This window comes from Callithrix jacchus, chromosome 1, assembly GCF_049354715.1.
Source record: "Callithrix jacchus isolate 240 chromosome 1, calJac240_pri, whole genome shotgun sequence".
Taxonomy (NCBI): domain Eukaryota; kingdom Metazoa; phylum Chordata; class Mammalia; order Primates; family Cebidae; genus Callithrix; species Callithrix jacchus.
This window is the reverse complement of record NC_133502.1, coordinates 200,583,223-200,597,993: the sequence shown is the minus strand read 5'-3', so window position 1 is coordinate 200,597,993 and position 14,771 is coordinate 200,583,223. Positions and strand designations below refer to the sequence as shown.

The window sequence follows — 14,771 nt, the reverse complement described above, 5'->3', positions numbered from 1 at the left end:
GCAAGACTCCTTCTACACACCACCCTAGGGAAGAAAGTGCTGCTAGCTTGGACCTGGAACTGTATAGCAAATGCAAATGGCTAATCCCCAAAGGAGGCAGCAAGCTCAGTTCTTCGGTCAGGCTTTCCCCAAAGGACACTGCTTCATCCTTTGGACTGATTATAGCTATGATGAATTTAATCATTTGCTACTGGCAGTCAGTATAAGTGGTCTAGGCAGCATCTGATTTAATAAACAAAGAATGCAGTAAAACTTGATGTGATCATGAGATCCACTGAATAAAACCCAGGGAAACAACTATGGGCTCCAGCACAAATACCAGAAACAAGAATGGTATACACATGAAAATGCTGTCTTCTCTGGCATCATATCTCTGGCTTTCTGAAATAGTAAAACAGGACTTTTAAATATTTATCTGTCCATTTTTGTTTTACAGAGCATTCTTCCTAATTTATCTTATAGTCAATCAGCATCACTGGAGAGGGTATTATTTCACCTTCCTCACTGCAAATGCCAGCCATTCATATTTAATAAGCAATAACAATCATGATAATGTTCCTAGTAAATGAGAATAGTTTAGAAACAAAGCAGATGTAAAAGGAACTGACCTAATGGCAACTTTAACCCCTTTAGAACATGATGAATACTGATTTTTCATGATAAAACATCCCATTTCACAACAGGTAAGTATCATTGTGGGACATCAGAAACTGAAGAATTAAATTACTTTGGGCTAAAGATGATGTGGAAGGGAAAGGTCCCAGGACAAACAGTAAGGCAATGCTTCTGTTTTGATGACTGAGATTTGTTCTGTGCTACAGATTTAAAAACCTTTCAAAGGGCTGTATATTCTCCCAACTCTTCCTCTGTGCTGCCATACTTCTGACCCAGGAAGGAGACACTTGCAGAGACTGGCCAAGAAACAGAAAGAAAGACTGCTCCAAACTAATTTTTTTTACCGTTAGTTCAAGGAAAGAAGAAAACTGATTTCTTAAGAGCCATGCAAAATGAAAGCCAAGGCTAAGGACTTACTTTCCTGGATCTGGCATCTGAGTGCACAGCAACCGCAGAGACTGAAAACTCCTCCGAATAGAATGAATGTTTGCCATCCCCATAAACACAACTTCACAGTTCGGGTAATATTCTGGAGAAACAATAAAGAGAACACAAATATGTTGAATTTAAAGCCCACATGGCCAAATTTAAAAGAAAACTAGCTATAAAACAAACCCACTGCAGCTTCTGATTAATGAAACGGAAATGTTTTGAGATGCCTATTAGCCCGATCCTTTATAATAAGAGGAACACAGTGACTGAATTTTAACTATCTTTTTGAAAAGGGTAAAAAGGGAAGTTTAGATTTGTAAAGAAGCTACTGACATAAAATAAAAACTATTTTTTTTTAAAAGAAAGGCCTACTTTGATCTCACTCTGGCTTTACTTCTTGGGCCTTATCTAACTTGTGGCTTTGGAATCTCTTTTAAAAGAGCCTCGCAGAACAATGCTTTCACGCATTCAAATTTCACCTTGTGTACAGCTGCTTTCAATTACCAGCTTATACCACGTCTGAACAAACAGCCTGGTGCCTCTATCTGTGCCATAAGCACACTATTGGCACTGGGTGGAGTGTGGGGCGGAGGGGGGGGGGGTCTTTCCTTGGGGAAAGCTAGCATTCCAACAGTAACGGTGTTACAGTTTAGGACAGAGGCACCTTACCAGGGTTCTATGTTTACTGTTTCAATTTTCACCCCAGGTTTTCTAAGGAGAGGCCACTGAGGAGTTTGCTACAAGGCCAGTGATAAGCATACCCTCTATCAAAGGCAACAAAAAGCTTTTAGACAGCTGAGAAATTGAGCCCACTAAAGCAGCAGCTTCCAAACATGAACAGGCCTTTTTATGAGGAAAATCTGCTTTCCTTATCACCTAAAAATTGTCACAAAAAGGAAGATTATGTGACTTCACTGCACCTCCTCCTCCATTTCTCCTCAGAAAAGAACATACGGTGTCAAGAATCCAAAGAGCGGCTTGGCACTCTCACGACAGGACAGATGAGGAATATGGCTTGCTACTCATTTCAAATTGAGAACTAAGTCTCTGTTGGGCATGGGCTGCACTCACAAGGAGAAAGTATGGGGAACAAAGCACTATACACCTCACCTGGGCATTCGCAGCCTCCTCCTTTGGCTCGGTTTGCCACAGCAGCTGCATAGGAGCGTGCATCCAAGATCAAAAGCTTCTGCGGTTGGATGGCTAAACTCTCTGCTCCTGAAGCATTTGACAGAGAAGAATCTAGGGACATGGAGGGAGGGGGCACACTAAATGAAGCTGTCTCTCCCAGAACTGTGAAGAATTAGACTCACGAGTACATCTTATTGCACAAAAAAGGCTCAGTAAAATGAAATCTTCTAAACAAAACCCTTGATACATAGGTCTTTCCTCTTTAGTTTATTTTCTATCTTGCCTTCTTATGAAAGACGGGGAGGATTTATTGTCCAAAACTGAGTCCCAGAGTACACATGGGGTTTACACAGCCCAGTCTCTTGTACTTCATTTCTACACCTGTCATCCTTTCATGAAGCCTGGCACTTCCCGCCATGGTCTGCAGATACTGCAAGTCCCCAATTACATCAACACTCCATTTTTGTCACAATGGCAAGAAAGACAACAAACACACTAATATCTTGATTGAGGTTTGAACAAAGGGTCTTCTGATTCTTTGCCAAGAACCATGACTCCTCAAACAATCCCATCAAGTGAAGCTCTGCACTTTCACTTCTATAAGACTAAATCTGTGTCTTCTAAGGAAAAGGCCATTTCAAGAAAAGGTGCTTAGATGCTGCCACGGGTCCAGGGAGCACCTTACCGAACTCCACATCAGAAAGGTCTCCCCCATTGGGAAAGTCTCGAGAAGTATTCCTAGTTGATTGCTTGCTGCCACTCGATCGGGAGTCAGAGGCACAAGCTTTGGCTACTGATTGCACCAGGTGCTCATCATCTGCATTTCGCCAGCCCCACCAGCTAACCTCCGGCTGTCCACAGCGGGCAATGACAGCTCCATTGCTCTGGTGCCTGTGTGGGGAACAAGAGACAACTGTACCCATCCCAGGGGCCCCCATTCAGATGCCCGATACTCACACAAAAATAAAGTGGTAGACTTTAAGTGCCTTAATGAACAGTCTAATTCTAGGTTAAGTGTTGGGTCAGCTTCAAGTCCTCTCAGTATTAAAGAGGGTAGAAATCTTACACACCCAACAAGAATAAACAACAAAACCTGTGTGTCTTTCTCAATTATCATACCATCATGGAGATACCTGTAAAGTTACCCAAAAAATTACTAACAGGAGTCAGGCATAGAGGCTCATGTTACAATCCCCAGCACTTTGGGAGGCTGAGGCGGAAGGATCGCTTAAGCCCAGGAGTTCAAGACCAGCATGAACAACACAGTGAGACCCCATCTTTACAAAAAAATTTTTACAAATTAGCCAAGCATGGTAGCACATGCCTGTAGCTGCAGCTACTCAGAAGGCAGAGGTGGAAGGATCCCTTGAACCCAGAAGGCTGAAGCTGCAGAAAGCTATTATTGTGCCACTATACTCCAGCACTCCAGCTTGCGTGACAGAGCAAGACCTCATTTCTAAAAAACCAAAAAAATTAATGTGTACTCTTAGCAAAAATAAAGTAATAGTTGTAACTTAATTTACAGATACTACAGTAATTCTGCTACCGAATAATGAAATCTATTTCCTTTTTAATGCTGAACCAAGAGCCCACCTCTGGGAGTAAAACATTTACCTGGCCTACAGTGAACTGCTTTATAAAATTTCCTGAGATTTCATGAGTCACAAACTGCTCTTATTATAGGCAGATAGCTCAGTGAGCCAGCTACCCTTCCTCAGGCTCGTAGAGAGGAAGAACATATTCAGAAACCGTATTCTGACATATCCTTTTCCAATAGACAGATCAGAAATCATACAGTCTACTTTCAGGTGCTGTTATGACCCCAGACTTTTAACCAATAAAAAGTTAGAAAAATTCGATTACTTCACAGTAAAGAGAAATAGCTAGGATACTGAACCTCAAATAAGTTATGTCAGGTGAAAGAAGTCAGTCACAAAAGGCCACTTATTGTATGACAATTTACATGAAGTATCCAGAATGGGCAAATCTATATGGAGAGAAAGATTTGTGCATGTGGTGATTATTATAAACACCTAGTTACTTAACGGAGCTTGCCTAGTTCTAAGTAGGGGTTACTTAAAACCATTATGTTTCTATATAAAACTGAAGTGCTCTGTTTTAGTAGTGGGGGCTTTATTCATTGGACATCTTAATTATTCCGGGCTAGGGTGTCTGGGTGCCCTGTGAATGAGTTTTTTGGGATGATGAAAATGTACTACAATTTTTTGTTTTTAATCCTCAAGCTTACAAGGCAAACTAATTTGGGCACTAACCAAATTCCACTGAAATCACCAGTTTCCTTGTAGTTTTAAAATCCTCCCTCCCAAGGAGAGAAGTAGCTGTAAGTACTTGTGTATTGCCAACATGCTCAACTGGCTCATCTGTTGAATGGCGCCAAAATAGAAATAAAACTTCAATGATTCTTTATCACATGCCTCCTAGCAGTAACAGGTGCTGGGCAACCACTGAGGTGAATGACTCCACACCCTGCACAGGAGGCTGACTGGGCCTTTCCTGAGCATCCTCCTTCCTCAATGCTTCCCAGCAGTGCCCTAGAGGAACAGTAGATGGCATTCTTCAGGCTGGATCTTGGGTTTTAAGGGCCACTGTATTACAGTAGCTATTAGATTTCAACTGGGCTATTGCAATAAGCAATTCTGTTTTCTTCAGTCTTCTAAAATGCTTCAGACTACATGAAAGATAACTCAAACACTACCGTTAAAAATCTCTAAAGGAGTGCATTTCTATCACTAACAGAACCACTCAGGGTATAAAAATTATGATATCCAACAGATAGAGCCCTCACTACTAAAACACAGAATGCTTCAGTTTCATATAGAAACATAATTAAGTAATCCCAACTTAGATTTAGGCAAGCTCCCTTAAGTAACTAGGAGTTTATAATAATCACCACATGCACAAAGGAAAAAGCTGTGAACTGCACTACAGAAGGACACCCTTCACACCATCTTGCTGTGTTAAAGCAATCTCTGCCTTCAGTAATAAACCCAATTAAGTGCTCTCTCATCACAGTAGGACAAAGCCCTAATCAAGCACTGGTTCAGCATGGTGCTGTCAAGTAACTGCTGCTGGCAACCTCAGGAATCATGACCACAGTCTACCGACAACTAAATTCAGGAAATGGATGTCAAGAGTCACAGGCATCCTGCCACCTAGGATGGCAAAGCAGAGTATGGTGGAGGGTCCCAAACATTTTTCCACACACCCCTTACAAAGCTCCCAAATAATATACCAACCTAGTTTGAAGCTCAGCGATACAAGACACATGTTCTGAGACAGAGACCAGTTCCAGGAAGCCTGCCTGATTTTACATGGACTACACCAATAACTTTCATTTGTGATCTTTTGAAAAGACTTTCTTTGAAAAACTGCAAATAAAAATTTCATGTATATATATATATATATATATCCCCTTGTGTCTCTAGAAAAAGGAGAAAAAAACCTAGAGTGATGACCTCTAAAATAAATTTTAGAAGGTAAAAAAGGGGTTCCCATTTTTATTACATTTTAAAAAGTTTTTTTTTCAACCAGCCCTCTTAGGTTTCTCTGCCCAAAGGGAGAATTCACCTAAAGCTTCTTATTTTGCAAATGAGAGTACTTTCCCCCTTTCGGTCAAAGTCAGCAATCCCCACAAATCCCATGGCTACTAACCTAACACAGCTGTTGGCTAGAGCAGCAACTGGCTGCTTTCCCCATTCCAGCTGAGCTGATCATTGATAAAACTCATAAATCCCTTCAGCTTTCACTACTCTCTAGTTCCTGTAGCATCCTTACCATCTGAATGATAGGTAAATTTGGTGACTGACTTTTCTAGGGGTGTGTGAAAACAACAGTGATGAGAATTGAGACTGAAAACGTAATGGGTTCCACTGGGCCAGAGCAAATACTTTTCCATCTCTCTCCATTCAGAGTAGGCATCAGAATTTGCCTTTAGTAGATTAAATGAACAAGCTGGTTACCTCTGTAGGAATTCCACAAGCAGACAAATCCCTTCCTACAATCTCAATATTTCAGTGGAATGAAGTTTCTAACTGTAAGCCACTGGATTGGCCCAACTCAGGGAGAGTCCAAAAAGCCAGCAAACTGGGAAAATGAAATGGAGAACGTAAACATTACAAAGAGATGACATCCGAAACCTTTCCAGAATAAGAAGGAATGACTTCTTTAAAATTTAACAGGCTTCTGTGGGAACAGAGATATTCACTGAATTATAAATGTAGCACTCAGAACCTACTCCAAATGTTGGTACAGAAGCCCAGTATTTATAGGCCCTCATTCAGAACCAGAACATATCTGCAAAATAAGAACTATCATTCCCATTGTGCATTAGGAACAGACTGAGGTTGGTGAGGGAACTTATTCAAAGTGCCTTAGCAAGGAGTGTAATAATATACCTGAACTCAGATCTGTGACTCCAAAATCCGTGCTCCCTCACCATGCCGCCATCCCCATCTAGAACTTGCATCCCTTGGCTCTCATGCCTCTGATCAACTAAAATCTTCTACCCAGTCATGCCCCAGCCTTCTTCCCTAAATGCTTCTTCTCAAAACAGAGTTCTTCCACATGTCAAAGTTTCAACTACAAAGACAATCAGAGCTAACCCAACTCTATATTCCCAATGATCACTTTCTAAGACTCGCCTCTCAATCCAAAACCTCTGCTAACATCTGACGCTAAATGCTTAGTAAGCACATTATCTTCTCACAGAATGTAAGAAGGATCTTGAGATAGCAAGTCCAGCCACTTTACGACTAAAACTTCCTTATCTGTGTCAAATGAACCACCAGCTAGTGTTCTGAATGCAGTCAGTACTGATGTGTTACTGGAGGAGAAGCTTTAGCAATACAGCCTAGAAAGTTCTCTGACCCCTCCCCTTCCCTCCCCTCCCAGGTTAGCAGCAGCAGAGGCAGCAGACCACATGCAGCAGGGCAGCAGCACCAGCCTAAGCTGGGACTGGTCCAGTGTAACCTACCTGTACACGACGGCAGGGATGCGCTTCCAGGATCTGAAACTTGCTACACTTTCTAGTTCTTTGTCAGTGATCCAGGCAGGCACTATGAGCTCTTGAGGATAGCTACCACATAATCTAAAGAGAAGATGAGAAGTGGGGAGAGTCAGGGAGAGATGAAGGGGGAAGAGACAAGGAGAGAGAGAAACACTAGGTGAGCCAGCACAAGGATAATGATCTCACTGCCACAGAGCTAAAGGCAATGAGGTGCTTTATTCGAGTTTTGGTCTCAACAGAATGGGTTATACATTGATTTTGTTTTGGTTTTTTTTTTTGCCTTAAATGTTTACTTACGTGCATATATCAAGGGATACTACCTTGGATTGCTCCACTTGATGCTACCTTTTGGAAATCTGGCAATCTTAACTATCAAAGAAGAAAAGCGGGAGTTGAGGGTCGGTCTCTTTATACTCCATTATAACTCTTCTGCTCTAACAAGTACATAGGTTATTTCTAACTACATGAGCACCCAGTCTAAGAACTAAGTCTGTCAGCTCTACCAGACCCTCAGTGAAGGACAAAAGCCCACAATTTCAAGTTTCCAGAGACTTCACAGGATTAATTCATTCTGTGATTTGAACCAAACAGGGTGTCAACCTTAGAGATAACAGGTGCAACCACGGGTCTGCAAAACCAATACCACAAGCCAGCCTATTTGCATACACAACCTCGGTCCCACTGAACCAGGTTAGTAATGTGACTAAGCTATTAATCATAATTTCCATTAAAAAAAACTTAAGAATTAATTATACTCAGGGTGGGGGGTAAGCTTTTTTTTTCATTAGGGAAGATGCTAGCTGCAGTCAAGCTGGTATCCTGGGAAGCAATACTTTCAATAGATTTTTACTTAAAGGACAATGTCTCTTTCTGGATAATCCAGTCTTCTTTTTCAATAGTGAAGGCAATAAGGCCTCTAATCCAAATCCTAAAACACACAAACTCCACCACACCACCAACCCCTTGCCCTAGCCTATCCTATACATAGGGGAAAGTGCAGAAAAACACAAAATAGCTTAGGAGTTGGGGGTTTTGATCATTTTGCATTTGTCTCTCTCCTGTTCTCAATTTCCAGAAGATTAAGTCTCAGGAATTTAAAAGCCACTGAACAAAGAGAATGGCTACGACTAATAGTAGCTATACAAATTTCCTAACGCCTATTTACAAACTCCTAAAAATAAGCTGAGACCCAGTAATGATGGCTAATATCTAACCATAAATCTCATTCCCTTTATTTCATCTTAAACTCAAGAGTAAATCTGGCTCTCACTCTTCATAGTAGGAAAAAAACATCCTGTTGCTTCCTTCCCCCAACCCTCATTTTGTCTTATGGTGGTAACATCCTAAAGACTGGCTCTGAGGTGGAACTAGTAAATTCCTTGAGACAGTTTTGCTCTGTTACCTAGGCTACAAAGCAGTGGAGCAATCATGGCTCACAGCAGCCCTGACCTCCCAGTAGCTGGGACTGCAGGCATGCACCACCATGCCCAGCTTATTTTTTTAAAAAATTTCTGGCCAAACGCAGTAGCTCATGCCTATAATCCCAGCACTTTGGGAGGCTGAGGTGGGCATATCACCTGAGGTCAGGAGTTTGAGACCAGTGTGGCCAACATGGGGAAACCTCATCTCTACTAAAAATACAAAAATCAGCCAGGCCTGGCAGTGTGTCCCTGTAATCCCAGCTACTCAGGAGGCTGAGGCAAAACTGCTTGAACCTGGGGAGCAGAGGCTGCAATGAGCCGATGTGCCACTGCACTCCAGCCTGGGAGACAGAGTGAGACTCTGTCAAAACTGAGCTGAAACAATCCTATCTTGGCCCTCCAAGAAGTTAATTTTTAAAATCCCTATTAATTAGGAATTACTTTCCAATAAGTCTGGCTTAATTCAGTTTTTTTACTCGAGCTAATCTTCTGAACATTCTGTTCACGGTCCTATAGGTACCACACTGCCTAGTACTCAGCTCTTCAGTATGCACTACCTCATTACTTGTAGATAAACAATTCCCAGTATAACAGGTTACACTCAGGAAAGCATTAATGCAGCCACAGACTCCCTGAGGCCTGAGGGAGTTTTCACCCTCCTTTGCTTTGACTCGTCACTGAGAACAGGCAAAGGTATAAAAAGTCTGTAGCTTCCAACTCTTCAAAACACCCTGGGTTCTTAACTCCCTGGAGAAGGTCCACATTAAGAACTATGTATAGCAATTAGCTACAGCTTTTCCAGTGAAAAATGAAACACTCTGATGGCTAGCCACAAACAGACCAGCAAAATGGCTATCATAATTTGAGACAGCTAAAAGGAAAAGGACCACAGATTAGTGATGCAGGGAAATATAGGAGAAGGATATATTTTAAGATTTCAGATACATAAATATCCTGGACAATTTTTGGTTTTATAGAAATTTGGATCACCAAAATAATAGTAGTTAACTGTCCTCCCCCACCAAAGCATTTACACATTTTAAGGAAAAGGTTAATGGCTAAATGGTTATTTTTTATTTTTAGAAGGAGTCTCACTCTATCACTCAGGCTGGAGTGTAGCAGCACAATCTCAGCTCACTACAACCACTGCCTCTCAGGTTAAAGAAATTCTCCTATCTCAGCCTCCCAAGTAGCTGGGACTATAGGTGTACACCATCATGCCCAGCTAATCTTTGTATTTTTAGTAGAGACAGGGTTTCCCCATGTTGGCCAGGCTGGCCTGAAACTCCTAATCTCAGGTGATCCACCTCGGCCTCCCAAAGTGCTGGGATTACAGGCATGAGCCACCACGTGTGGCCAAATATGGATATATTAATACTTAATGATTAAATGATCATAACAGTGAAGCTGGTTTTAGATCAATATGTTAAAGGACAGAATACAGACTGAGCATCTTTAATTCAAAAATCTGAAATGCTCCAAAATCTAAAACTTTGAGTGCTGATATGATGACACAAGTGGAAAATTCCACACCTGACCTCATGTGATGTGTCACAGTCAAAACTTTCTGTACAAAACATCATGCAGGAAATCATTTAAAATATTGCATAAAATTACCTTCCAGCTATGTGTATAAGTATATGAGACAAAAAATTGTGTGTTTAGACTTGGTTCCCAGCCCCAAGATAATCTCATGTTTATGCAAATACTCCAAAACCTGAAAAAAAATCCAAGATCTGAAACACAGTCCAAGAATTTCAGATAAGGGATACTCAACCCGTACTTATGTCTATTTCACAGCACCCGGAGTAAAATTACAGTCATAAAAACTAGTTCATAAATGTTCTGTGTTACTGCTTATGAGACCACTGATCCTATCTCTGATGTGATGCCAAGTGGTGATGAGAAAAATGGTAACTGCTTGCTACAGGCAAATACATTATTATCTAGACATGCATGTACCAGAAAAAAACAGAGGCCTAACGGGGGTAGAAGGGAAGGTTCTAGGATCCTGTTAAGAATCACTTTCCAAACTCCAAAAATAGCAATGGGAACAAGGTTCAATAACTACTCTGAAGATCATGCCTTTATATTTAATAAATAAAACTATTTCAAAGAAAAAGTCTAAGTTCAAATGTTCTGTCACATGAGAACCGGGGTTTCTGCAAAGGCACTGGCTGTGAAAGACAGTCTACAGGGATCCATATAACTCACTTGTACTTCTCATTGATGTTGGAAATCCTCCAGGCATTGTTCATATCAAAACCCATTCTCTCCACCTCGTTTTTAAACCTTGAAGTTACGTGCTCCCCTAGAGGCCAAAGATAAACACCAGAAAGGAAGAAATGAATACCATTTTGCGAAACAGGTAGAATAAAAACAGAAATATACATATGTTACATATATATAATATACTTTTACATGTATATGCATATATATGTAAATAAATAAATATATATATATATATATGTATATTTTGAGACAGAGTTCCACTCTGTCACCCAGGCTGAAGTACAGTGGTGTGATCTCGGCTCACTGCAACTTCCGCCTCCTGGGATCAAATGATTCTTGTGCCTCAGCCATCAGAATGGCTGGGATTACAGGTGCATGCCACCATGCCTGGCTAATTTCTGTACTTTCCGTAGAGATGGGGTTTCACCACATTGGCCAGGTGGTCTCGAACTCTTGGCCTCTTGTGATCTGCCCACCCCAGCCTCCCAAAGTGCTGGGATTAGAGGCGTGCTGCGTCTAGCCTGTATATTTTTAAAGATAGGAATTGTATAAATAATAAAGTAACATATTTAGTTTTAGTTTAGAAAGATCCCTGTCAGGTTATGATTATGAAGAAGAAAGAAATTAATTTGATCAAGAGTTGTTATCTCATCTAATCTTTTCAATCAACTCTGAGAACAGTATCACTGAGCTCATTTTACAATGGACAAAATTACAACAGAGAAGTTATTATGGCAGGTCTATCTGGCCCCAAAATTCATGCTCTTGTCACTGGCTACTTTCCTGCTTCCACACTCAGACTGACAGTACCCTTAAGAAATAAAATCAATAACAAGATTACCACAAGTAGCAATAATTCCTCATCCAAAACCCTTTGATCCAAATTTTAGAACTTGAGAGTTTTCCAAACGTTCAAAAGGTAAAATCGTGCATATAATATTCGGCTCACGCCCTTAAAAGGATCTCCTTAAAAAAGTACTAATATTTCTTCTGTGAAGGGTTTGATCATTCATACCAGGTGGGGTAAATAAAGCAACAAATAGCCTCACATCAGCTCAGATCAGGTCCAGCCAAGATACCAAATAGGGTATGAAAAACATTCTGGTTTCCAGAGCCTTTTAGATGATGGAATTGCAGGTTAATAAACAGGTCACAGAATTGTAATTGCCAGCCAGGAATCTCAGGAAACACCGTGCTACTAAGTGCTGATCGTTTCTAAGAACAGCCACCCAAACTGGTATAATCTGGCTGTATTTGCCTGAATGAATCTGTCTTTCCTTTCCTGAGGAGAGCAAAACAAAGGTAAAAATGAAGCTAACATAAATTCAGTAAATCTGAAATAACTTTCTTCCTTGAAAACATACAGTCCTAGGGCAGTATGTTATTTTTAAAAATATTAAGCTGTACCTCTAACATACAGTGTTATAGGTTGTAAAATAAATGCTGGCAGGACTGGAAGAAACCACAACAACAAAAGCACAAAACAGACTTCACTTTGGTGATCAAAGTATAAAGCTTTGTTCTCCCTGGGAGAGGAGCTACAGAATAGGAAACAGCAATTACTTGAATGGAAGACAATTCTGTTAAACTACTTCCCATTTAAACTGCCTTTCTTCAGCTCAAGCTAGGTATTATGTTTCCTGAAGGAGAGCTATAAAAAGATGAGGTTGAGAGGCACAAGAAAAAATAATAGCTAAATCCATCCCATTTTGGAAAAGTTTTAGAAGCAATGTAGCAGGCTTCCGAATAGGAAAAACACTATCTGAACTGGGGTGCCATCTGTCTAAAAATTGCAAAGAATACTGCCCATCAAGAATACTAAGCCAGATGTGGTAGCTCATGCCTGTAATCCCAGCACTTTAGGAGGCTGAAGCGGGGGACTGCTCAAGACCAGCCTGGGCAACACAGTGAAACCCTGTCTCTACAAAAATGCAAAAATTAGGTTGTGGTGGTAGGTACATGCCCTAGATACTTGAGAGGGTGAGGTGGGAGGACTACCTGAACCTAGGGAAGTTGAGGCTGGAGTGAGCCATGATCACACCATTGCACTGCAGCCTGGCCAACAGAGTAAGACCCTGTCTCAAAAAAAAGGAAAAGAAAAAAAAAAAAACAAGGAGACTTTTTTTTGTCCTGCTGTACAATGGAGACTAATTCATAATCCCAATCTAAAAGTTGCAAAACTGTGGCAAATTCCAAGTTCATTAAGAGATCCTTTGCTATGTGCAGTAGCTCATGCCTGTAATCCCAGCACTTTGGGAGGCCAAAGCAGGTGGATCACGAGGTCAGGAGATCGAGATCATCCTGGCCAACGTGGTGAAACCCCATCTCTACTAAAAATACAAAAATTAGCTGGGAACGGTAGTACGTGCCTGTAATCCCAGCTACTCAGGAGGCTGAGGCAGGAGAATCGCTTGAACCAGGGAAGTCAGAGGTTGCAGTGAGCCAAGAGAGCACCACTGCATTCCAGCCTGGCAACAGAGTGAGACAGCATCTCAAAAAAAAAAAAAAAAAAAATTATTTTTTCCCTACTCTGGGATATAGCTCCAAGTCTTTGCAGAAGGTAAAAGTATTTTGTTAATGATTTTTAATATTTTTTGTGCTTTTCCTGAGCTGTACATTAATGATCTTCTCCATTAATAGCTCTTAGGGTAAGACACAGATACCCTAAAAGGATCTTGTAATTTAAAAATAACCACTGGCAAAAAAATAACAGTGACAGCAATTTACTTCATAGAACTATTTCCCAAACGAGGACTTACAACCACCATCCAGAGCACAAAATTCTGAGCTATATGCAGAAATATATACTATCAGGTATAGAAAATCTTATTTGAGTTTTTGAGAATGGGAATGAGTTTTAATTACTTTTATATCCTCTAATGCAGTAACTTCATAAACTTTGAAACTGACCATCACAATCCACAATAAGAATTATGTTTTACATTACAATACAACAAACATGTTTTAATTTTTTCTTGCTATGTAGCCTAAGCTGGGTATGAACTCCTAAACTCAAGCAATCTTCCACCTCAGGCTCTCGAATAGCTGGAATTACAGGTACACAACACTGTGCCCAGCTAATACAACATATATATATATATTTTTTTTTTTTTTTGAGGCGGAGTTTCGCTCTTGTTACCCAGGCTGGAGTGCAATGGCACGATCTCGGCTTACTGTAACCTCCGCCTCCTGGGTTCAGGCAATTCTCCTGCCTCAGCCTCCTGAGTGGCTGGGATTACAGGCACGCGCCACCATGCCCAGCTAATTTTTCGTATTTTTAGTAGAGACGGGGTTTCACCATATTGACCAGGATGGTCTCGATCTCTTGACCTCGTGATCCACCCGCCTCAGCCTCCCAAAGTGCTGAGATTACAGGCGTGAGCCACCGCGCCCCCCCAACATACATTATTTTTTAAAAAGCATTTCACAAAACAGTATCCACTCTTACTATGTGTGTGACACAAATTGATGTTTTCTATTCCATTCCTTTAAAATTAGATTTCGTGACCCACTACTGATCATTTGAAAACCACATCATTACATACATCAGGCATTTAATCAGTTCTTGCAAACTGTGTGAGATGTTCACTCATGTTTACTTAACCAGAAAAATAAATACAAACATATTTATTACTGGATTTCCGTTAAAAATTTCTATGTCAGGTCTCAATCAATTCAACATTAAATACACTGTGATATCTCAACTTACTTTAAATACTGGGGCTATAAGGTTTTTGCTTGGCTTTATATTTCAATTTCAACCCTTCCTATCAGCATTTGTCTCTTTCAACATTTTTTTTTTTTTTTTTTGGAGACAGAGTCTCGCTCTGTCACCAGGCTGGAGTGCCGTGGCATGATATCAGCTCACTGCAACCTCTGCCTGCTGGGTTCAAACTATTCTCCTGCCTCAGCCT

The 14,771-nt window shown here is 40.8% G+C and overlaps 1 protein-coding gene and 1 long non-coding RNA gene across 54 annotated transcripts in view; one reads left to right on the top strand and one right to left on the bottom strand.

Annotated features, from left to right (window-relative positions):
• Window positions 1-2,415, top strand: part of LOC128928810 (uncharacterized) — an 84,332-nt gene extending 81,917 nt beyond the window's left edge. For 2 of the 4 annotated variants that reach the window (XR_013522339.1, XR_013522341.1), the window contains one exon: window positions 822-2,415. This is a non-coding gene — a long non-coding RNA (uncharacterized LOC128928810). The remainder of the gene's footprint in view (window positions 1-821) is intronic. The other 2 variants (XR_013522352.1, XR_013522345.1) reach the window with 2 other exon arrangements.
• Window positions 1-14,771, bottom strand: part of MTMR3 (myotubularin related protein 3) — a 132,030-nt gene that overhangs the window by 18,067 nt on the left and 99,192 nt on the right. For all 50 annotated transcript variants that reach the window (XM_078337825.1, XM_078337891.1, XM_078337914.1 and 47 more), the window contains 5 exons: window positions 10,840-10,936; window positions 7,172-7,285; window positions 2,864-3,069; window positions 2,158-2,289; window positions 1,033-1,144 (listed from right to left, as the gene is read on the bottom strand). In XM_078337825.1, the coding sequence (XP_078193951.1) occupies window positions 1,033-1,144; window positions 2,158-2,289; window positions 2,864-3,069; window positions 7,172-7,285; window positions 10,840-10,936 (661 nt within the window). The remainder of the gene's footprint in view (window positions 1-1,032; window positions 1,145-2,157; window positions 2,290-2,863; window positions 3,070-7,171; window positions 7,286-10,839; window positions 10,937-14,771) is intronic.